At 45.1% G+C, this 23,799-nt stretch overlaps 2 protein-coding genes across 2 annotated transcripts in view; both read right to left on the minus strand.

Moving 5' to 3' along the window:
* Positions 1–504: 504 nt before the first annotated feature.
* ifi30a (IFI30 lysosomal thiol reductase a) lies at positions 505–4,165 on the minus strand. The gene is made up of 7 exons (XM_084481559.1): positions 3,877–4,165; positions 2,606–2,800; positions 2,120–2,194; positions 1,804–1,893; positions 1,551–1,703; positions 1,148–1,216; positions 505–798 (listed from the first exon to the last, which is right to left on the minus strand). Exons 1-7 carry the CDS (start codon positions 4,003–4,005, stop codon positions 730–732), a joined length of 780 nt encoding a protein of 259 aa, XP_084337685.1. The 5' UTR covers positions 4,006–4,165; the 3' UTR covers positions 505–729.
* A 3,896-nt stretch (positions 4,166–8,061) lies between these two features.
* Positions 8,062–23,799, minus strand: part of pik3r2 (phosphoinositide-3-kinase, regulatory subunit 2 (beta)) — a 37,989-nt gene continuing 22,251 nt past the window's right edge. Inside the window, exons 4-16 of the mRNA XM_084480985.1 lie at positions 23,205–23,276; positions 22,571–22,723; positions 20,330–20,540; positions 19,501–19,586; positions 18,869–18,971; positions 18,400–18,498; positions 17,914–18,094; positions 17,355–17,474; positions 16,906–17,048; positions 16,207–16,383; positions 15,840–15,911; positions 15,343–15,516; positions 8,062–14,998 (exon numbers count right to left, since the gene is read on the minus strand). Of these exons, the coding sequence (XP_084337111.1) occupies positions 14,791–14,998; positions 15,343–15,516; positions 15,840–15,911; positions 16,207–16,383; positions 16,906–17,048; positions 17,355–17,474; positions 17,914–18,094; positions 18,400–18,498; positions 18,869–18,971; positions 19,501–19,586; positions 20,330–20,540; positions 22,571–22,723; positions 23,205–23,276 (1,799 nt within the window). The 3' untranslated portion in view covers positions 8,062–14,790. The remainder of the gene's footprint in view (positions 14,999–15,342; positions 15,517–15,839; positions 15,912–16,206; positions 16,384–16,905; positions 17,049–17,354; positions 17,475–17,913; positions 18,095–18,399; positions 18,499–18,868; positions 18,972–19,500; positions 19,587–20,329; positions 20,541–22,570; positions 22,724–23,204; positions 23,277–23,799) is intronic.

Genomic DNA, 23,799 nt, shown 5'->3' on the forward strand with positions numbered 1-23,799 from the left:
CTCGGTTTTAAAAAAAATGGATGCTAGCAGTTGACCACTACGATAAATGTTAAAGCGCGAGTGAAGGCAGTTGGTCTTACTTCCTGCTGGACCCTTACCTATTTATGTTATCAACATGCAGGTAAAGATCAAGCATGATTCACACAGCATGCTTTGAATCCAGACGTACTGGTTGGGCAGGACCTTTCAGTGAAAACTACTTCCACATTTGCCATGTAACTTTTCACGAGTTGACAATACTCGATACAAGCAACGGTAAACAGAACGCTCACCTACGGGCCGCCACAACAAACTGGTTGTGAGGGCCCATTACCAAACAACTCCCACCAAGTGTCTGAAGCAGCCTTGACGCTTTTGCGTGCGTTCACACAGCCTGCAGTGTTACTTTAAGCATGCAGTGATATGAAGATTTCCCCCTGCCCAACAAATGCATATTTGACTCAGGGCACCTGTAATAACTGTGTAAACTCGGATTAAGAACTAGAATAACAATAAAAAAAAACACACGTCTTTCAATCTTGTATTACAAAAGGCATACAATCACAGTTCCCTTTATTTAAAAATAAAAAAACAGGTTTAAAAATGTTTCGTTGAAGTCCTTTAGCTCGAACAATAAAGTGCAAAAGCCACCTCAATGCTTTAAATTTAGATTTCAATTAAACCACTGGCATTCAACATCTTTCCAACACTTCAGCATTTGAAAGGTTGAGGTGGGCGGGGGGCGTGTCCTCAGTCGGTGGGGCAGTAGCTCCTGTACCGCCCTCTCCGGGTAGCGCCACAGGCATCAGGCTTGGGGCCCTACACACACACACACACACACACACACACACACACACACACACACACACACACACACACACACACACACACACACACACACACACACACACACACACACACACACACACACACACACACACACACACACACACACAGTTAAAGGTGGACCAAAAGCACATGACTGTTAACTGTTATGGCTTTCCACTGCTTTATAAAAACTCCCCAGCAATGTTTTCAGATATCTAAAACAGAAACAACAGCACAAAAAAAGAAAAGATAACCCCCCCATAATTCTCAGTTGCACAGAGTAAGCAGTGTATCCAATGATCCACTGAGCCCAGATCTGGGTTATAGAGTGAAAGTCTACCTGGTACAGGCTGCACACCAGTGGCAGCAGGGCATTCATGGCCTTGTTCTGCAGGTCTTCTGTGTGCTCCTGTCCAACAAGAACACACGTTTTCATTCATGTGGTTTCGTTAAGAGAAGGAGATAAAGAAATTAAAATGAATGAATAAATGTTATCCTGCCGCCCCCCCCCCCCCCCCACCCCCACCCCCACCAGATGATTTGAGTTGCATCGTTCTCTATTCCAGTCCCCAAATGTCTATCTCAATTTGACATTTGATTAAAGTCCATTTACATGATTATCAATGTCCACATTCTATCTGTAGGCATTCTTGCGCAACATGTCCAACCACAACCTGCTCGATGGTCCTTTAGGCTTACGGACTTCAGTTTGCCCCCCGGCCCTCCACTGGCCCCTGCCTTACCCCGTTGATGGTGACCCAGGGGACGTAGTTGTGAGCGGGCTTCAGGGCCTGGGTCTTCAAGGCGTTCTGGTGCATCAGCTTGTTGCCCTGGATCCCGTCCACACAGCTCATAACACTGGCCCACTTCAGGGTGGGCTGGTACAGGTTCAGACACTACGCACACACACACACACACCCACACATACATACATTAATCCCCAGCAAAGCAAACTATAGACTAAATAAAAGGGAATCTTAGTGGTGGGGCACGCACAGCCTCAGCAGACTTGATGACGTCAGTGGAGGACTCCATACAGTAGATGACCTGGAAGGCTGAACTTTCTGCCAGGGTCAGTAAACAAGTCTAACAGGGAGAGAGAAGAAAACTTTCAACAAGTCTATTTTACATTAGACAGAGTAATGTACAAATAGTACATCCTAGCAGTTGAATTGTAACATGTGCAATTTATCATGAATGAATTGAATTTCAATGGAGTTTAATCCTAGACAACAGAGAAACTTAAGCTCTTTCTGCACTGTCAAAGGGTGTATACAGTTGGTTTAGTCCGTACATTGGGAAGACTCCTTACCTCAATCATGTTCCCTAAACATTCCTCCTCTCCGTGCTGGCACGTAAAGACGAACTTAGTCCCATCAAACCGTTCCTGGAGGAGACAATGAACAGCTGAAGAATTCCTTTTACAAGGACACTTTTGACATTGCCGGTAATCTCAGATTTATTTTACAGATTTCTCTGGATATTGTACGAGGTAACAGAGGGTAAAGGATAAGCATTGTTTTTTCGTTAAACCTTTGCTGAAACAAGATTTTGTCTGAATGGTGGAAAATGATCACTTTATACTTTAAATACACACCCCAAATGCATCTGCATATCTTTTAACAGAAATGTGAATACTAAACTGCCTGGACTTCGTCGATTAAGAACATCACGGCGTGGTGGTCCTCATATCGTCTTTAAGAAAACCAAGTACGGACTACAAAACCATCACTTTGGACACAGAGGCCTGAAAACAGACAGCCGCAGAATGTAAATCCGTGTCCAGGGCCGTCCTCACCCTGGCGTTGCCGAAAGGCACAAGGGTGACGTTGAGGATGTCCTGCAGCATGATCCAGGTGGGGAACAGCATCTGGGTGAGGAAGCCCCGGCAGCCGGGACACAGGCTCTCGTAGTACAGCTCCAGCTGCACCGCCGGCTCGTCCTGGTGGTAGTGGGAGCGGGTGAAGTTGGCCTCCAGGCACTGCTTCAGAACCTGACACGATGATAGGACAGGTCAGCAGGAATTCATACTAGTAATTATATAACATGTTTCCATAGGGATACAAGATGTTTTGATCTATCACAAATGCAACAGTGGAAAAGTCATAGATGTTTATTTCTAATGGTCAAGTGTTTAATATGCATAGTAGGTTTCTGCTTTGTGAACATACTTCTCAATCATGTTAATCATTAAACCATATCTCAGATGAAATGTTGAATCAGCAGTACATTTCTGCTATAGGCATACATGGTTTATCTTTAAAAGATCAAATCAAGATGCTACAGAGCACCCCTCGGGTCACATGATAAAAAAAAAAGTAAATCTGTGCACATGGATTAGTAAAGCGTGCAAACAGATTGTAAAGCGTGCAAACTGATTGTTAAGCTTGCCCTCGGATTCATAAACCATGTGCACGGATTCGCAATCCACAGGCCCTCTTCTGTTCTTCAGCAGATGGACCCGTCTTGGACCACGATGACCTCTTATTTCAATGTTGGTTTTCAAGTGAAAAGGTCCAAGACACAAAGCTAAACCATCCCTGATTATTATTTCACTATCATCAAATCTGCCCTTAAATCTAGATTAATTGGATATGCTGGGAATAAATGGGTCATCGTGGTCCAAGGAAGCAGGTCTACATGGTTTAAGAATCCAAGGGCACGCTCTACACTTATTTTCTTCACCGGAGGGCGTGGGTATATGCATTTGCCAATCGTGTGTGGTTTTTAATCAGCATTTGGTAGTGCTATCCGCACTGCAATGGAAGTGCATGGACTGTTGACTTGCTGTAAAGTTGAGCTGAGGACCTCCAATCTAGGTCAACACTGCCACCCCATGTCGCTTTAATGTCGTTGTATTGGTTTGAGGTCTGAACTGCATCTTCTATAGATAACTCTCAGAAAGAGAACATTCGGATTTATTTATCACGGATGAGGAACAAAGAAATAGGAAATATCAAAGTGCGTTTAACCTATCAGCCGAAACTCAACAATAGCTTTGATGTTTCCTTGTTTACTTAAAGTCAATTGATGAGAGACACAAGTAAAACCAGTTTTTGAATGACTCACCCCACATTGAATGGCCGAGTCCAGAGAGGAGCACCACTGGGACGGAGCAGCGCTGCACGGGGAGGCGCACTGCCCGACATCTGCACTGGACCACAGGGTCAAAACCAACAGGATGAGACCGGTCTGCATGTCTACTGCTGTAAAAACCCGCACACTGAAAAGACACTGACGTGACCTCTTTTGACAGACAGATACCGAGTTACAGCTACCGAAGGAATAAACACGCCTTCTACTTCTTTTTCTTTTTCTTTCTTTAAATACACACGCCGCTTCCTTGTTTTGCTTTTATGTTGTTGTGATTGGACCATGGGACCTCAAGTCATGTGACTTCGAGTCATGTGACTCACACAGAGTCACCTCCCTCTGGATCACACTGTGCGTCACGGTCCCATTTTTGGATGACGCATCAAAAAAATTTTATGGGTGTCAAAATTGTGATTCTTTTTTTGATGCAAACCATTTATGCAAGTAAGGTTTTACGTAGTTAATACCTTGAATGTTTTTTTTTAACTTTGAGATTGTTTCTCGACTTATGTGTTGCCATGTCCTATTATGCCCTTGACTACTATGACTACGCCAAAAATTCACTCTGAACACGGTCCCGTCTGAATTTTTTTTTTTTTTTTACTAATTTATATCATTGTAGCCCATGGTTTATTGTTCTCAACCTCACTTATAAGTTGCGCGTTATATTTATGACCCATCTCTGTGTGCGTGCCCAGAACTTCAGTTGTTCATACTTCAGCACAGTGTGTCCAACATTGGGAGCTGGGCCTACTAGTACCGCCCATTTAAAGCCTGGCTACTGCAGGGACTACTCCGAAAGAAAATAACGTTGACATATCTAGATCTAGATCAATTAAATATGCCCTCAATATTCCCACTATCGGGGCTATGACATGATCCACAATTCCTGCATCCTTCATTCACAGAATAACTGGAACCAATAAATGAACTCATGTTTAGCGGGACAATTGAATTGAATTGATTGCATGATTCAACTGTTCAAGCTTATAAAGAAAGCAATGCAATGAGAGTATTTTAGTAGCCTATATGTTGTTTATATTGTGAATCTGTTATTTGTGTATCTATACATATAGATATGCGAGACCCACAGAGAATATATATATATTTATACAAACGATCAAAAACAACCAAAAAAACAGACAAACAGTATTTTTATATATATTTTATTGTACTTTTTTTTTTTATCAACCTAAATTAAGGACCATACAGACGAAAGGGTACCTGTGTGTGAACAAACAATAACTCTGTGGCAAGTAGGTACATGACAGATACACTCAACTTTTGCTTTCTGGTGAAAGAGAAAATAAACGTTGCATATGAATTGAGGCATAGGGGGGGAAGGTAGGGAACAGAAACTGTCTGCGTGCGTAGAGATCGTGCACCACCACAACATCCCATAGGTCTCTGCTGGCTGGAGATCCCCCGACTTCCCATTCCCAAGAATAGAGGCTTGTGGGAGGCTAAGATTAGGCTAGGGTGACCAGACGTCCCCGGTTACCGGGGACAGTCCCCGTTTTCAGTGACAGTCCCCGTTTTCAGTGACCTGTCCCCGGCCACCGCTGTCCCCGGTTTTCACTGTGACTGAAAGATCCGAAATTGGAATAAAGGAAAAAATGAAAATGTTGACCAAAAGACATGTAGTTGCGCACCGTGTCTACTGCTCGCACAGCCACAGGCTAAAGCCAGCCAGAACAAGCCCCGATCAGAGTAGAATGCCCCTCTAGAATGCACATAGCAGCGCAGTGGAACTATCTTCTTCCCTTCGCGAGAGGCTACAGGTAGCCTACCTACGCGGTACTTTCATGGCATTCGTGCATCTATTCAGCCAGCTATGGTGTAAACACAGCAGGAATATCATTGATTGAACACGATTGGCGAACCAAAGGTGTTCTTGTAAGTGTTACTGTTTATCATGCTGTATATGTTATTTAATGTTGAATTGATATGTGTATTATCTACGATGTGTGTGTATGATCACAGATCTGTTTGTCTGACAGACACAGCTGTTTTGCGTGTGTGTGTGTGTGTGTGTGTGTGTGTGTGTGTGTGTGTGTTGGTTTTTGTAAAGACCATTGTATTAAAACTTCCTGTTTCTGAATTGTGCAACCATTTGTTCTTCACTAAAAACTCTTTGGTGGGTCACACCCACTTTTACATGGAATTGACAGTGTCTAAAGATAAATCAGTGTATGGCATGACACATGTCCCAACCTCATTACTGTGCTGCCCATGTATAATACATTGGGTTAGGTAAATAAGGTTTAAGGTATGTTGGCCTTCATTTGTAATGTATATATTTTTTAATAATTCACATATTTCAAGTTAGGGACCATTCACAATAAGATATTAATATTGTACAATATACAACAATATATGGCAGGTTAGCTGCTTGCTACTTCCCACCCACATTTAGGGAAAACTGATTCAACCCCCTTAAAACCATATATTTTCTAAAACCATATAACCTGAAGTTGTCATTCAACTTGAAGTGTGGCATTTTCCATTTTCCATGTCTTCCCAAAATCTTGTGAAAATCATATTGTGTAAGGAGGAGGCCTTGGTTTGGGTGAAGTGAAGTGATTTTAAGGATGTTCTTGATCTCAGCTAGAATTTAGGCCTACTACTTAAAAAAAACAATTATTAATCAATTCCTTTGCAATTTTGGATTTAGAGTGAGAGAAACTGCTTTGTGAATGGTAAGGGCAGTGTCCCCATTTTAGTTTTTCTATGCCAAAAACACTACATGTTTGGAGGTTTTTACACCGCTGAACCCAAAATATCCCCGGATTTTGTCTCAGAAATCTGGCCACCTTAGATTAGGCAGATATGTGTTCTGCCATGATGACAAGGATATGATTTGTGCCCTGGAGGAAACCAACGGTATGAGGGCTGCAAGGTGGGACACGTCTTAACCGGTCTCTAGCACGTCTCACTGGGACGGAGCAGCGCTGCACGGGGAGACGCGCTGCCCGACATCTGCACTGAACCACAGGGTCAAAACCAACAGGATGAGACCGGTCTGCATGTCTACTGCTGTAAAAACCCGCACACTGAAAAGACACTGACATGACCTCTTTTGACAGACAGCTACCGAGTTACAGCAACCGAAGGAATAAACACGCCTTCTACTTGTTTTTCTTTTTCTTCTTTAAATACACACGCCGCTTCCTTGTTTTGCTTTTATGTTGTTGTGATTGGACCATGGGACCTCAAGTCATGTGACTTCGAGTCATGTGACTCACACAGAGTCACCTCCCTCTGGATCACACTGTGCGTCACGGTCCCATTTTTGGATGACGCATCAAAACATTTTTTATGGGTGTCAAAATTGTGATTCTTTTTTTGATGCAAACCATTTATGCAAGTAAGGTTTTACGTAGTTAATACCTTGAATGCTTTTTTAAACTTTGAGATTGTTTCTCGACTTATGTGTTGCCATGTCCTATTATGCCCTTGACTACTATGACTACGCCAAAAATTCACTCTGAACACGGTCCCGTCTGAATTTTGTATTTCTTTACTAATTTATATCATTGTAGCCTATGGTTTATTGTTCTCAACCTCACTTATAAGTTGTGCGTTATATTTATGACCCATCTCTGTGTGCGTGCCCAGAACTTCAGTTGTTCATACTTCAGCACAGTGTGTCCAACATTGGGAGCTGGGCCTACTAGTACCGCCCATCTAAAGCCTGGCTACTGCAGGGACTACTCCGAAAGAAAATAACGTTAACATATCTAGATCTAGATCAATTAAATATGCCCTCAATATTCCCACTATCGGGGCTATGACATGATCCACAATTCCTGCATCCTTCATTCACAGAATAACTGGAACCAATAAATGAACTCATGTTTAGCGGGACAATTGAATTGAATTGATTGCATGATTCAACTGTTCAAGCTTATAAAGAAAGCAATGCAATGAGAGTATTTTAGTAGCCTATATGTTGTTTATATTGTGAATCTGTTATTTGTGGATACATATAGATATGCGAGACCCACAGAGAAAAAAATATATATTTATACATTGTGGCTAATTACAGATAAAGAGTAAAGAATGATTTTGAATAGTACCATTTTAGTGATGCAAATCCAATCTTCTGTATTCACTTAAAAACATAAACGATCAAAAACAACCAAAAAAACAGACACACTGTATTTTTATATATCTTTTATTGTACTTTCTTTTTTTTTATCAACCTAAAGTAAGGACCATACAGACGAAAGGGTACCTGTGTGTGAACAAACAATAACTCTGTAGCAAGTGGTAGGTACATGACAGATACACTCAACTTTTGCTTTCTGGTGAAAGAGAAAATAAACGTTGCATATGAATTGAGACATAGAAGGGGGGGAAGGTAGGGAACAGAAACTGTCGTGCGTAGAGATCTTGCACCACCACATCTTCCCATAGATCTCTGCTGTCTGGAGATCCCCTGACGTCCCATTCCCAAGAATTGAGGCTTGTGGGAGGCTAAGCTTGATACATTAGGCAGATATGTGTTCTGCCATGATGACAAGGATATGATTTGTGCCCTGGAGGAAACCAACGGTATGAGGGCTGCAAGGTGGGACACGTCTAACCGGTCTCTAGCAAAGTGTCGAGGCATCGACCACTTGGAAAGCGCCACAGTAAATTGAACAAAGCCTTTTTTTGGGAGGGAGGGGGGGGGGGGGGGGGTTAAGAGATGAAAGACAGTATACAGTGAAAAATACTATTACAGTCACATCAAATAGACAGAGATCTATAGAAAGGTCAACGTTTATGCTAAGTGATGAGTGATGACAGATTTGATAGTGGTGGCTGGAAGGAGAAGGAGGTTCTGGGGAACAAAATCACCAGGTCTAGACTTTGTATGAGATATTTTGGTTTCGATCTAGTTGTTTCTACCGAGCACCTTTTGCATTCTTCTTATTGTCTGCTCTTGTAGTGTCTTGTATACCATTTAGTGCAAAATAAAAAAAAATAGCATGCTTCTGACGTCCATCATTCCCAGACTCAGTCCAAACTGAACACACACACATACATACGCAAACACCCATACAGTACATGTAGTGCAAGCCGTGTGTATGGCTCTCTAACGGCGGGATCATGAAGACACATAAACCCATTTTACAAGTCCTAAACGTCACATAAACAAACTCATGACTCGGAGGACATGGCAACTAGTGTCAAAGTCTACAGAATGGAGATGTGTAGACCGCAACCGTGTTGTAACTGATTCACACCCGATCAGTTATTATGAAAGACCACATACATGCACAACCATTATGTGAGCGCTGCATGTACGCGGGTCAGGTGAGAGCCAGTCAGCAGGGTTCAAAGGAGATCTGATGAATAAACATTTAGTGGGGAAGTGGTCCACCAAGTTGCCCCCAATGTGTAGTCACAGAGGCTACAAACTAAACGTCATACTTTTTGACTGTGATACTCTGGTAATTACAATATGTCATATTGAGGGTGCACAGTATTGGAGAGCAAAAACAAAACAGAAAATTAAAACTTGGAAGGGAAGGGAACCATTCAAGAGAGATAGAGAGAGAGAGAACAAGCAGTCATGACTTTTTCAAGTTTCCAATGACCAAAAGAAAGGGTAAAAATCCAACCAATCACAGTCACTTCAAGGGTCAGACAGACTGATTTTTTGAAACGCATACTTGCTATTTGGTTAATTACATGTTGTAAACATTTGTATTCTTTACTGTATGGAGGAAATTTTCAAGCTAGCTTATTTTTCTTTATAGGTTCTGTACGGTTATTAACAGACACAAACAAACAAACAAACTTGACAAACTGACAAAGACAAAAAATCAATTAGCTTTTTTATAAAGCTAAATAAAAATAAACATATACAAATCTACTCAGGCACCATAAACAAGCACTTTCTAATGCCATCATTGCTTTAATGTAAAAAAAGATTGTGTGTTTTCAGAGGAGTGCTTCTGAAGGGCTGAATCGTGTACCTGTTTAATACCTGTGTAGTAAGAATGGCCTAATTACAGTTTGCCTCAATGTATTTCTCAACACTAAATGCCCCTCGGAAAATCAAATCACAATAGGCCATATCTGATGTGGTGACCCCAGCACTCTAGCATCATGGATCCCCACACTATTCAAGATAGAATCTTTTCCGAATAAAAAACATATTCTCCTGACAGAGAACCCAAATAATGACTACTCTTACTTGTCTCATATATGCAGAACAAAACAAAAAAGCAGCCATTTAACAAAAAGATAAAAAATAAGGTGTACATTTATCAGCTCTGTAAATATGAAACACATGGATGAGTTTCTTTCATCGTGAGTGTACAGGGTGATAACGTGTACTACTTTACATTGACTCTGTGTACCACCATTACAAAGTCTGCTGGAAGTTTGTCCAAGCCCACTATTCAGAGTGCTTGCGATTCACAAAAGGAAAACCGCTTGCAAAATGTCTTGTTTAATAACTGCTGTGGAGTGAGGCAAAAGGATCCTTTTCACATCGTTCTGATTTGTTTCAAGTTTAATCCAAATCAGAGTTACATCATTCAAAAAATATAGATATCTTAGGATATATTTCAAAAGTATTTATTTTCTAATAAGCCTCTCATTTGTCAAACCTAAATAGACATCAAATATACTTGCTTTCTTTGTATACTGTGAAAGATAGTGCTTTATCTACAATACAATTTTTTTTAAGAAATATACTTTACAGTGTTCCAAAGCGGATGAAATATATATATATATTTTTATAAGAAATCTTAAAGAACAAAATACAGGACAATCTAATAGAATCACCCAGAGTATAGTTTAGAATTGCAGAGTTGCTACCAAATGACATGAAGCTCGGTTCCAAGTCAAATCATAATTAAAATTCTCTTCCCGTTTGCCTTTATCACGCTCTTCTCAATCAGTGACCACAATTCTTTTACTGCACAATGTAGAGTGAACGTCGAAAAAAAGAGTACTTGTAAAAATATTCCAAAAATGATGATTTGTTTTGTAAAAAAAAAGGGAACAAATTTTTGTTTGATTCGCTTCATATGTAATAATTATTCAAAAACTTTTTTTATTTTGTAAAAATCCGAGCACACTAATTTCAGTCGACGGTGGTACTCATGTTTTTCTCCACTTATTCTCAACCAAACCAACAACTTTGCAGGTTGCAGTAAAGGTCAGCCCCCTTACACCTAAAAAAACATGGAGAATGAACACCATGAAGAATTGCAAACTAAAGAGACATTTAAAAAGACCAAAAAAACAACAACAACTAATTAAAAGATGATTTGCATTGCTTTGAGGGGGGAAAAAAAGAAGGAAGAGAAAGTGCAAAAAAAAAAAAAGCGGTTGGTCCAGCGGACAGTATGGTCACGGTCAGCGGTCTGTGAAGGAGTTCAGAGAACAGGCTCACAGTGAGGGGACTAGACGAGGGGAATACTGCATGCTGGGGGCTGGAGGTCCTCTGTCCATAGAGCTACGGCCTCTACACTCTGGTTACTCTTACTTCACATCTCTATCTGATCTGGGTCTCATTAACGAAATAACACAACTAAGAGCTACAAGATGAAATATTGAAAATAGGTTGTGACAAAAACAAAACCTTTTTTGTACTCGATGGGCTAAAAGCACCAAGACACTGTACAGCCCCCCCCTCCCCCACAGAACACAAAGAAGGAATATGTAACAACTGATAGGTTTAAAAAAAATGACAATGGCAACAACTTTTAAATTCTCTCCTCACTCGCTACGCTGTGCTATGACGTGCCATGACACAGCCCTGCTCAGGCATCCACACTCGAGAACAGACGCAACAACCAGGCCTGCATGCATTCGTCCATCGGGGATGAACACAGGCAGACACAAAACAACGAGCACAGCATGGGCCGATGGCACCATCTTGAGGAGTGAGTCTCCAATGGCGGATAGAGTAGAGTAGAGATGGCCTCACTATACCAGGCAAAAGGCACTTCTAGTCTTCAAGATTCAACTTTTTCTCTGTATATTTATCTTTATAGGTGAGATGTGAGATGTTCATGTTCATAAACATTTTGACAACTGAAATTTCTTGTTGATTAAAGATTATATCCAAAGTATTTTTGAAATAAACCAGATGACTAAAAAAGGAGACTTAAAACTCTTTGCATTAAAGTAAATCAAGAGCGACGCCATTTGCTTTTTACACGATAAAACATTTTGAAAGAAATTTGCACTCAAAACAGAAAAGATTCTCCAAACATGCTACTCTCCAAAAAAATATTGCAATCTTTTCACTCACTAGCTTACCATTTAGGTTACTCTACACACATTCTACAAAAATATCAGTTACTTTATCATCTTCATTCCTTTTTTTCTCCATTCAAGTCTACTGTGTACAGGCCAGCGCCTGGTGGTCATGCAACCATCACCGCAAGCCAAGCAGCACCTCAGTATTTGGCCAGATTCACCTTTCTCACTGTGATCGGTGATGTGGTGCCTCGTCCAGGCACCTTTCCTGCTTGGAGCTTCAACTGTGCTTTAGGTAGAGACAGAACAGACACGACTAGAGATGGTACGCTTCTCAATCCACGCAGTGGTCTCACAATGGAAGGAGGTTCAAGAATGAAAGACTTAATGAATGACTTAATTTGTGGAAGGAAGTTGCCCTGGGAAGTTTGCCTGCAAAAAAAGTGAAACCCTATTCCTATCCACGTTTCTAACTCCTTGTGCATAGTCCTACAACTACAACACGTATGCACTGAAAACACACATACACAGAAACACAAACAGACAGCACAAGTTAGAAGCACTAGTGCTAGAGGAACTCCTGTTGAGACACACCATGCATACTGTACTAGATCATCTTTCAGACCAATGTGGCCATCATAAATGGTAAAGGATTGGTTTTTCTTTTTTTTTGTGCTACATGAAAAGACATCCTTCATTTTGGCTCATATTAGCTGGGTACTGAGTACCTCCCGAAACAGAATCTGAGAGCATAGCAACCAAAACAAATTAAATGCAAGAAAATAAAAATGACAAACAAAGAGTCATGAAAAGAAATACAGCAAGGAAACTGCGGCAAATCAAATTTTGACTGCACGTGTGTCTGCGTGTGTATATTCAGGTTATAAGTACTGCTTCTCTTTTGGAAGTGTCATATCTTTTCAACGTTTTTTTTTATCTGCCTATTAATATTATACAGTCGGTGACAAAAAAAAAGCGCAGAGAAGGGGGGGGGGAGGGGGGGGCGTGAGGGGAGTACCATGAATAAATGAAATATCAAATCATCTGACATCTGAGAAAACAATTGGGCCAGTAAATACATCTACCTAGCTAGAGACAAAGCAAATACAGTACCGGATAGGACACGAGAATCACATCGTAGATGGATGCTTCGTAAAGTCATTAGCATATAGAAATTAGAAACACTTTTTCAGAGGATCACTAACAGTTATGTCTTTTAGTCCCAATAAACTAAAGGTCGCTACAGTATTAAAACAGATGGAAAGAAAGAAAGAAAGAAAGAAAGAAAGAAAGAAGGGCGGGTTAAGGAGACTCCCCCAACCTGGGACTTAAGGGAGGGAATCCTGGAGCATATATAACTGCATTTATCAACATACCACGCTATCTAGTGTCCTGTGATTACAGTGCACTCACATTATAGCAAACATGTACCGCGTGACTCCTTCACGGTCAGTACCTCATCCACCAACTCAACAGTCAGGCCCAGGGACCCAGCGGGCCTAGAGGGAGGGCGGGAGAGAGAGAGAGAGCGCCACGCGGAGCCACAGCCAACAATAGAGATTTTTTTTTCATTAAAAATATATATATGTAATTTTCTTTTTCTTAAAGCTGCAGGCCTTCTCTGTCCGACCACCGGCCCCCCCTCTCCGGTCGGCGGCGCCCCCCCCCCCCCCCCTCTCATGTCAGCTCTCTGCTCCGCTCAGGGCTGTAACTATGGCACTTAATCACGCTTTGAATTGCAATCCATCCACTGAGAGACCCCAGCTGACCCCCCCCCCCCCCCCCCCCCCCCCCGCCGCTCTCCGGTAACCAGCCCCCCACACGGGGTCCAAGGCGTCTTCCTCTGACGGCAGTAATGTCCTACAAAACACACCAATGCAAACAGCCTGTGTGTCCTCACGTTAGTGTCTTCCTGGAGGGGGCTGGTGGGGGGCTGGGGGGGGTTGACAGTTCAGGCATTTGTTTGTCTAAAGACAAAGAAAAAAAAAAGGGATCTTCCCCCTTTCTGTCCGTCTTCCTCCGGCGTCCTCCTGGTGGGCGTGTTCACGTCAGCGTCTCTCCACAGGGGGGGCTTCGATCGCCCTCCGCTCGCTGACCTGCTCCTCCTCCGACCACCAGCAGCAACACGCTCAAGTGTAAGACTCGGTGTTTGGAGTTTTTTTTGTACCAAAGGTATTTCTTTATGTTTGTAATTGACTCTGTACAGTTATGGCTGTCTAATGGCGGGAGAACGCTCTCTCTCTCTCGCTCCTTGTGCCGCTGCCCGTGGCGTTGGCCAGGGAAACTGTACAGGTCTCCGTTGTCGACGGTCGTGTGTGCTTGTCTTCTTGTTCTTAAAATGCTGAACTTATGGTTGAAATCATCGGGGTGGAATCAGCACCGGCCGCCAAGCCAGACACCGGCGAATCGCTGCCGCTCGCCGGCAGAGAGAACGGTGCCGGCACATTTTGACGACACACTAGCAACCACTGTTCACAAAATGGTGGATTTCAGCGACTAACAGAAAAAAATGTTGGGTTTCTTTCGTCACTGAGAACGACGTTGAAGTACTTGAATCTTTCCATCCTGGGTCTGGTTGGGTGGTGGGGGGGTGGGGGTGGGGGTGTGGGTGGGGGTGGGGTGGGGTGGGGCGGGGGCGGTTAGTGTACTACTGTACTGTGCTGTGCTGGGCCTGCGGGCTCATCTGGGGGGCTGGTTCTGGTTCTGGGAGCGGGCCAGCACCGGGTAGGCTAGGTTTACATTCAGCTGGTCGTTGTGTTGGACCAAAGACACGTTCTTGTAGTGGAGCACCAGGTCTTGGAGGGAAGGGTACAGGTTGTAGGGCTCGGCGAAGCCGTAGCCCGTGGTCGTCTGGAAGATCACGCAGTGCTTGGGGTCGCCCTCCACGCTGCCCACAGAGGAGAACGGTAGAACACAGAACAGCGTTCAGTTCGTTCTCCAAACGACAAGAAATGACAATTGCATGCAAAAATACAAATAAATGACTACAAATAAATCCAATAATAAACAAGAAAATCATTAAATAAAACAATAAACACTGACTATACTAATTAAAAAAAGACACACACAAATAAATAAGAACATAAATAAAAGAAATACATACATCAATTCATTCAAATGTATATTACATTCTTAAATTATATAGAATATATTATATTCTATATATTATAAAATATAGATAAAGAGTAAACAATAAAAAAATAAGTCAATAAATAGGGGAAAACAACTCACACGACAGAGCAAGCAAAGGAGCCCTTCTGTGATTGGCTCTCGCGGATGAGGAAGGTCCCGTCGCACTTGCCTCTGAGCAGCTCCTCAGCCTGGGTGCGCTTGATGTCTCCCACGTACCAGGTGCACTCGTTGTGGTGCGGCGAGCTCTCGTCGTCCTCCACCAGCGAGTACGAGCTGGGATCACAAACACACAACTTGACTTTAAAAAACTATAATAATTAAATCAGTGAATAAATGTTTTTTTTTATCACATTGCAATATATTTCCTTATTGAAATATATGCTTCTTTTTTTTATCAATGTGAATTAATTTTTATTCCAAATACAATTTTGTTTAGAAAATCAAATAATTATTTATAATCAAAATAATAATTTAAAAAAAAGTTCAAACTTTACTACTTAAAACGTACTTTTGAAAATCAAAAACAAAATGCAATAAATGAAACATTTTTATGAGGACTTTTAAATAAAAGTCCCCCTTAAAGCCAGCAGACTCACTCATCAGCATCGTTCTTAATGCCCAGCCACTCATTGATCTTCTTCTGCCTCGTCCCCTTCTGGTTCAGCCATCTGCACAGCAGGAGCATCTCACAGCTCAATACTACATTTACAAATGCTTGAAATAAAATGCATTATTATGATTATTATTTTTTACATTTGAACATACATATTCACATAATGAACTTATTCATTTTATAATAATTAAGAAAAACACAAAGCTTTATATATAATATATGATTTATGCTGTGAATGACCAGATGATTGATCAGGGCCTTATCACGTGCATCAGGTGCCACTAAAAGACAAGCTAAAGCTGAGCCACAAGGCCAGCTGTGTGTGTGTGTGTTCAGTGTGTTCTCCATACATGATGTACTGGTCCCTCGTCTTGCGGAGCTGCAGCAGGTCGGGCTTGAGGCTGTTCATCTTCTTGTCGATCTCCCTGTTGTCCGACACCTGCTGCCGCAGGTCCTGCTCCAGCTTGCGCTTGCTGTCGTGGATCTCCGTCACGCGGGACTTCAGCCTCTCCGAGTTGCTCTGGATCCTGGTTTAGGAGAAGACCGAACAAAATGAGTATCCGATAAAAAAAGAGGAAAAAGGAATCTAACCTTTTTTTAACCCCTTCTTTACCGGAGGCAAACAGGACTAATTGTTGTGTTACGAGCTCTCCCTGATTTTTTAAATAGGGGAAGAGGTCTATAAGATCAGCCGAGATACTTTGTGAAAGCAAAAAGAAGACAAACAGTAACAGGATGGTATCCTGTCCTGGTAGTTAAAGGCTGGTTATGGTCCCACGTTCACGCAACGCAAGGGGGGTTACGGACCCCGTACGTCCTTGCGGACCCTCCTTGCGTCCACCGCGAGGGCCCTGACGTGCGCCTCCCGAAAATTGTCAACCTTCCGTCGAGGCGACGCAGCCGCGAGGGGCTGTGATTGGTCCGCTCACTAAAGCCCGACGCAGAGCCATAAAGGTTCACGACTGCGTCGAAGCGTCTGCGTGGTCGTTGCGTTGTGTGAACGAACACAGGACCATAATCAGCCCTTTTACGAGTGTCCCGGCCCTCACTTCTGGATCTCCTTGTCGTTGCCCTCGCGCTGGAACCGCTCCAGGGACTCCCTGCTGTAGCGCTCCTGGGTCTCACACTGCTCCTCGAAGATGTTGATGGTCTCGTTGAACGCCTCGATGGCCGTGCGCTTCATCTGCAGCTCCTGGGGAGAGGGGGGGGAGGGCGTTACAGACCACCGTACAAACTCCAGGCAGCTGGTGCGTGACTGTGTATATTTAGTAAAGGAGGGGGAATGTACAGGTTGAATAGGTGTTGAATAATGAATAACCATAGTCATTCATAAGACTAGTATCATCTTTAGATTCTCATAGTATCAAGCATTTTGTATGGATTACAAACATGGAGGGGAAGAGAAGTGAAAAGGCTGTGTATGTCATTCTTGGTGTGTGTGTGTGTGTGTGTGTGTGTGTGTGTCTGTTGCAGTGTGCGAGTGCGACGCCGCGGGTACCTGCGAGGTGCGGGTGTACTCCTCGTACAGGGCGTCGTACTCGCGGCTCTTCTCCTGGTACTGCTCGTGGTAGACCTTCAGCTGCTCCCCCACCTCCTCGATGCTGTTCTCCTTCACCAGCTGGGCCCCACACACACACACACACGCACACACACACACGCACGCACACACACACACGCACACAAACACAGACACACAATGATGGATTGGAAAATAGATTTTTTTTTTGCAAAAGGACCATTTACTTTATTGGAAATGGTAATGGTAATAGTATTCAGTCAACAGTAGATGCTTTCTATCCACAGCGACTGCAGTGAACACAGATACAAGTCATAACCGAGCAGGTAGGGGTTGAGGGCATCTTGCTCAAGGGAGCCTGGACATTGGGGATCAAACCCAGGACCCAGATCCTTTCATCTGAGTGACTTTGCTTAAAAGTTACCAGTAGCTTTTCAGAATCTGCCGCCCCACTGTGGCTTCCACCATGTTGACGAACTGTACGCTCCGTGTATGGACGCGGTTGTGTCTGGGGGACGGCGGCGGGGGCCGGGGGCCCTACCTGCTGGTACTTGGAGATGGGGTAGAGGAGCCGGGTGTCCAGCTTGGCGTTGTACTGGGCCAGGGACTCGTGGCGGTAGTGGTGGATGAGCTCCACCACCGACAGGAAGGTGAGGGGCTCCGAGAAGCCGTAGCACGTGTCGCGGTGGTAGATCTTGATCAGCTTGTTGTTGCCGCCTTTCCTGTGAGCGAGGGGTGGGACAGGAAGCCGTGTCAGAGTCATAATGATTTAAAGAGGAAGAATTATCCCGTTTCCTTTTTTAAACTGAAAATAAACCCAATGTAAAAAAAAAGCTTTATCTCGCCTTTTTACGTTTTTTTTTCTAATCATTGACTCTAACTGCTTCATTCAGCCGTGGACGGGTAAAGCTCTCTCCGTCGTCACGCTGACGCTTCAGGTGACACAGACACGCGGGTCGTTTGTTCCTTTGCCGCCCCGTGACGTCGGCCTGCTGCAGCACCGTCGACGGAGGGGCTGCTCTCTCACCTGAGGGTCAGGGTGTACTCTCCTTCCAGTTTGCTGGAGGCGTCGCGCACCAGGAAGGTCCCGTCCGGGGTGTCGCGCAGCTTCTCGTTCACCTCCTCCCTGGGTGGAGCACAAGAGGACCGCCGATGAGCACACCGGTGAAGAGACAGTGACTCTGTCTCTATGTGAGCCATCCAGCAAAGGCTTTTGTCCACAGCGACGTACGGTGAATTGCATTAGAGGCCCTTAAGGGCATGTTGGCATCATGTTGGCATGTTGCTCAATGAGGCCTACAGGTTACATGTACAGATTGCGGACATTAGCGAACATCAAACCCGGTACCTTTTTTTGCTTGGGGTCAAAAAAGGACACCGTACCTACAAATTCAAGTCTCTCTTCAGATCAATGCGTCTGCCAAATGCCTGAATAACGCATGACATTATATATGTACATGTCAGATAGATGGCATTAATATTGTAGATGGCGTTACCTGGAGATTTCTCCCCAGTACCACTCAGCGTCGTTTAACAAGCTGCACACATCTGTCACTGCTGGCGGGATCATCTTAGTCTTCACTGGCTTGGCTGGGAGAGCTGCAGACACATGCACACACACACACACACACACGCACACGCACATGCACACACACACACACACACACACACACACACACACACACACACACACATGCGCGGACAAAGAAGAATAAAAAACGTCAATACTTGAAGTGGAATCCAAAAGCCACAAACATTTGCAATGGGTTCAAAGTTGACCAATCCTGGGTGCAGTGTGCACAGTTCAACAGAGCAGCGAGAGACTCGAACAGACAACAAAGGAGACAGTTACATCTAGTCGAAACCCTACCATACAACAGAGCCTTAACATCCCACTCGTTAGAACACAAATCCTTTCAGCGGCGGTACAATGGAAGTGGTTTGTGATGACCACACATTACACAAGTCGACACATATAGCGTGTAACTGTGACGCACAGCTTCCAACGCGGTGCGCGTGAAGCCAGCGGCGTTGCATTTGATCTTAATTGCGTTGTGTTTGAAACACAACATGCGGGCGCGGATACGTCTGGAGACGCGACCCGACGTCAGAGAGGGCGGTACTGTACCTGGAGGCGCCAGGTCGGGCTCCACGGAGCGCTCCATCACAAGTCTCTCCAGCACCATGGCAGGAAACCCCTCATCTAGAGTCAGGCTGGCACACATCACAGGGTTACTCCACCGCCCCGCTGTCCTCTCAGCACCACGCAGTGTGAGGTACCCGCAGTCAGCCATTGTTAAGGGCTAGCGTGAAAGCTACTTCATGCTGGCATTTAATATATAGCTTTTCTGATTAAATGTGGCTTATGAAAATCTGTCAGGCATTTATAAATGCTGGCATTTTGTCTATAGCAGAGCTAGAGCATTTAATCTATTTCATCTATCTAAATGTGAGCGTCTATCCCAACAAAAAGCTAAAATGATGTAAACTAGGTTATTGTGGTGAAGTTGTCCCATGACAACAAAGGTCCCATGAATGGTGATGTGATTTTCTTTCCAGTGGATTGGTAGATTGGTCAAAGGGCGACGTTCTTACGTATCTTTAACCATTAACCAATAACCTGCTATGGAACAGTTTTCTGCCTATGTTGCCATGGTGTTCTGAATGTGTCAACTTAAGATCCCGTCACAACAGGCATCAAGACCGAGGGCTCAGCCCATGTTTGTCCCATCATTCCACGTACACTCAACCAAGGGCTAACATTGGGACAGTTCTCAGCGCCACTTGTGCTTACGATAAGGGTCTGCCTAACAACTCAATGTGAGAGTAACACTCGGAAGGAAGATTGAGACAAGCCCCTTAAAACTTAAAACCAAAATAAAAGCGCCCTCCGACACGATCCGGAGGAGGACGTGTCCTGAGCGGCGAGAGGCCCTGGCCGGGGCGTGCGACCTCACCCGGGGGTGGTGGAGCTGGGGCGGATCAGCAGCGGCCCAAAGATCTGGCCCAGGGTGCGGGGGTCCAGGCCGTTGTGGGCCTGTGTCTGGGCCACCTTGGCCAGGTGGGTGAGGAGGAACTGCAGCGTGAGCCGGTGGTGGAGGGGCACGCCGGACGACGTCTCCAGCACCAGGCTCACCTCTCTGCCACGGCTGCCGGCCACCGCGCCGTCTGTCAACCACATCAACACACACAGTGAGCGAGACGGCCCCGTGTAAAAGCTGTGTGTAGCTACGACCTAACAGTTATGAGTGGGGGGGAACACACTTTGTCCTAGCAGGAGCCGCTTTCCCCAGAGTAGCCGGCATGCGGCGGGTCACACCGGGACAACCCCGGCAATCCCCGTAAAAATCGTAATGAGAAAGAATGAGTTGAAGAGCGTTGTGAAACAGAAACCTGCGTAGCCAACACGGGCGCAGTGTGGCCTCTGCTCGCCGCCCTCTAACTCCTCTCATTAGTCGATAAGAGTTCATCCACACTGCGGTACGGGGCGGGCAGTAGTACTGCAGAGTAGACCCCAGGCCTACTGGCAGGTATGTGGAACTACATGTAAACGTGGTGGGGTATAGGGGGAATGGTTCTGGTGGTTAGGGGGACGAGCTGCAGTGTCCTGGGGCCGTCTCAGCCAGCACATCGTTCGGCTGCACTTTGCTGTCACTTTAATACATTTTTTTACTGACATTTGTTGTTTTCATGGTGTGAAATTTCTTTCCCTTAGAATCAAAATCATGTTGTGGTGTTTCTAACTCATTTGTATTTTACTCTCTCACCGTGTTGCCGAGCCATTTGCTTCAACATCTTATATAATGTAAGCGAATAATGCAGTGTCAAATTGAATTTTATTTCTTCTTCCTTATCACAGAAACTCCTTGATAGTGCATAAAAGTGTGGAGTCCACGATAAAGTACGAACTACTAAGTCCCGATAGGAAACCCTGAGGGCTGTGAGCCTCTGGAAGACGTGCTTAAAGTTGCTCTCACTTTGATGCAAAGGAGTATCAAAGTATCCCAGAATAGCCCGTGGAAACCGAGTCTCCCTCCGAGTGTCAGTCCATACAGATTGTCCCCGTTCAGCTGGGAAACCCTTAAGGAACATATCTTTTATATGGCCGTGAACGAGTTTCTCAAACTATTTGTATTTTTCATCAAAGAACCCCTTTCACCAGCACAAAACATTTTGGGGAGGAAGAACTACAAATCAATATGAAATGTTCTATATATATATTACATATCGGGATCATCTAATATTGTGATATTCAGATTCTATTAATTGTATTAAGGTGGAATTAATCAGCATTTGTTCCATTGTATCAGAAATGTTCAAGTACCCCCTGCAGTCCTGAATCGGCCGCCCCACCTGAGAGGTACCGGTCCAGAGTGAGGCGCCGTGTGCCTGTGTGAGGCTCTAGGGGCGTGGCCTGCTGCCCACGGTAGGTCAGTGTGTGTGGCGTATCTAGGGGCGGGGCCTGCTGCCCACAGTAGGTCAGTGTAGGTCAGCGTATCTAGGGGCGTGGCCTGCTGCCCACGGTAGGTCAGTGTGTGTGGCGTATCTAGGGGCGTGGCCTGCTGCCCACGGTAGGTCAGTGTGTGTGGCGTATCTAGGGGCGGGGCCTGCTGCCCACGGTAGGTCAGTGTGTGTGGCGTATCTAGGGGCGTGGCCTGCTGCCCACGGTAGGTCAGTGTGTGTGGCGTATCTAGGGGCGGGGCCTGCTGCCCACAGTAGGTCAGTGTAGGTCAGCGTATCTAGGGGCGTGGCCTGCTGCCCACGGTAGGTCAGTGTGTGTGGCGTATCTAGGGGCGTGGCCTGCTGCCCACGGTAGGTCAGTGTGAGTGGCGTATCTAGGGGCGTGGCCTGCTGCCCATGGTAGTTCAGTGTGTTTGGCGTATCTAGGGGCGTGGCCTGCTGCCCACGGTAGTTCAGTGTGTTTGGCGTATCTAGGGGCGTGGCCTGCTGCCCACGGTAGGTCAGTGTGAGTGGCGTATCTAGGGGCGTGGCCTGCTGCCCACAGTAGGTCAGTGTAGGTCGGCGTATCTAGGGGCGTGGCCTGCTGCCCACGGTAGGTCAGTGTAGGTCGGCGTATCTAGGGGCGTGGCCTGCTGCCCACGGTAGGTCAGTGTAGGTCAGTGTATCTAGGGGCGGGGCCTGCTGCCCACGGTAGGTCAGTGTGAGTGGCGTATCCAGGGGCGTATCCAGGGGCGTACCGGCTGACAGCTCCAGGGGCTGCTGCTGCTGCTGCAGGGCGGCCTGCAGGGCGGGGACCACGCAGGCGGGGACCACCGGCGACGGCAGCTCCCGCAGGTAGCTGATCACACCCTCCGACAGGAAGCACACGTCGCTCTGGAACAGCTCCCCCTCTGCAGCACCACACACACACACACACACACACGGGCACACACACGGGCACACACATAGGCACACACGCGGGCACACACGCACACACACACACAGGCACACGCGCACACACACGGGCACACACACACACACAATATTTCACTTAATCACAGTGCAACTGAGCCAATGACTGGCAAAGTTGTCAAGATCCCCTGTTTGTTTGCAATTTGTTTGTATTTTAAAACTAAGTAAAACAACAAAAGGTAACTAAAGTGTGTACAAGTGTTTACGTCTCTTCTGTACTGCGTCTCTTCCTCCTGATCTTCTTTACTGAATAACAGAAACTTAAACTACAGAATAACACACATCTGTTTAGGGTATAAACATGAGGTCACCCTGACTTGACTCCTGTTGGGAAGAGACTGAGCTGTCTGGAGGGAGACTGGAGCCGGGGAGAAGGCTCTCCATGCAGAAGGAGCGGGCGCAGCAGACAGGCTAACTCACCAGTACTCAGGCTGTACACAGGGCTCTCTGGGGCCAGGCTGCCCGTCCGGTACAGGGTTTTAGAGTCCAGCCCTGAAGCAACACAACAACACACAGTGTATGGTTGAGAACAGACCCTTTGGAAAAACGGACCCAATACAAAACTCAAAAAGAGCAACAAAAGCTACCGAGGCTACTGTTGAATCGTACTGATGTAACACTTTTGCAAACACACACACACACACATGTACGCACGCACGCACAAGCACGCACACACACACACACACACACACACACACACACACACACACACACACACACACACACACACACACACACACACACACACACACACTGTCAGCCTGGACCTCATGGGTGAGCAGAGACAGGTCAGTCTGTCGGGGAGCTGTGAAGGGCAGTGCACGCACACAGTTAGGCCCTGGAAGGAGTCCTTAGAAATTGCAGACAACTGTAATGCTGCTATGCTTCCATTTCCCTGGACAATGAGGTGTGGTGTATAATGAGTATAATGGAGATAAAGTCAGGCTCTTTAGGTAATATGTTAAGTTTACTATAATGAATCATTTAATAATTTAGAATGTCTGATTATCCAATC

This window comes from Micromesistius poutassou, assembly GCF_964030765.1.
Source record: "Micromesistius poutassou genome assembly, chromosome: 16".
NCBI lineage: Eukaryota > Metazoa > Chordata > Actinopteri > Gadiformes > Gadidae > Micromesistius > Micromesistius poutassou.

What these genes read in the sequence shown, in the direction of transcription:
- ifi30a (XM_084481559.1), bottom strand. Translation starts at nt 4,005, where the DNA reads ATGCAGACCGGTCTCATCCTGTTGGTTTTGACCCTGTGGTCCAGTGCA. An exon ending in TGCCTTTCGGCAACGCCAGG is followed by an intron (nt 2,195 to 2,605) that starts GTGAGGACGGCC and finishes TGTCTCCTCCAG; the next exon opens with GAACGGTTTGATGGGACTAA. An exon ending in TGGTGTGCAGCCTGTACCAG is followed by an intron (nt 799 to 1,147) that starts GTAGACTTTCAC and finishes GTGTGTGTGTAG; the next exon opens with GGCCCCAAGCCTGATGCCTG.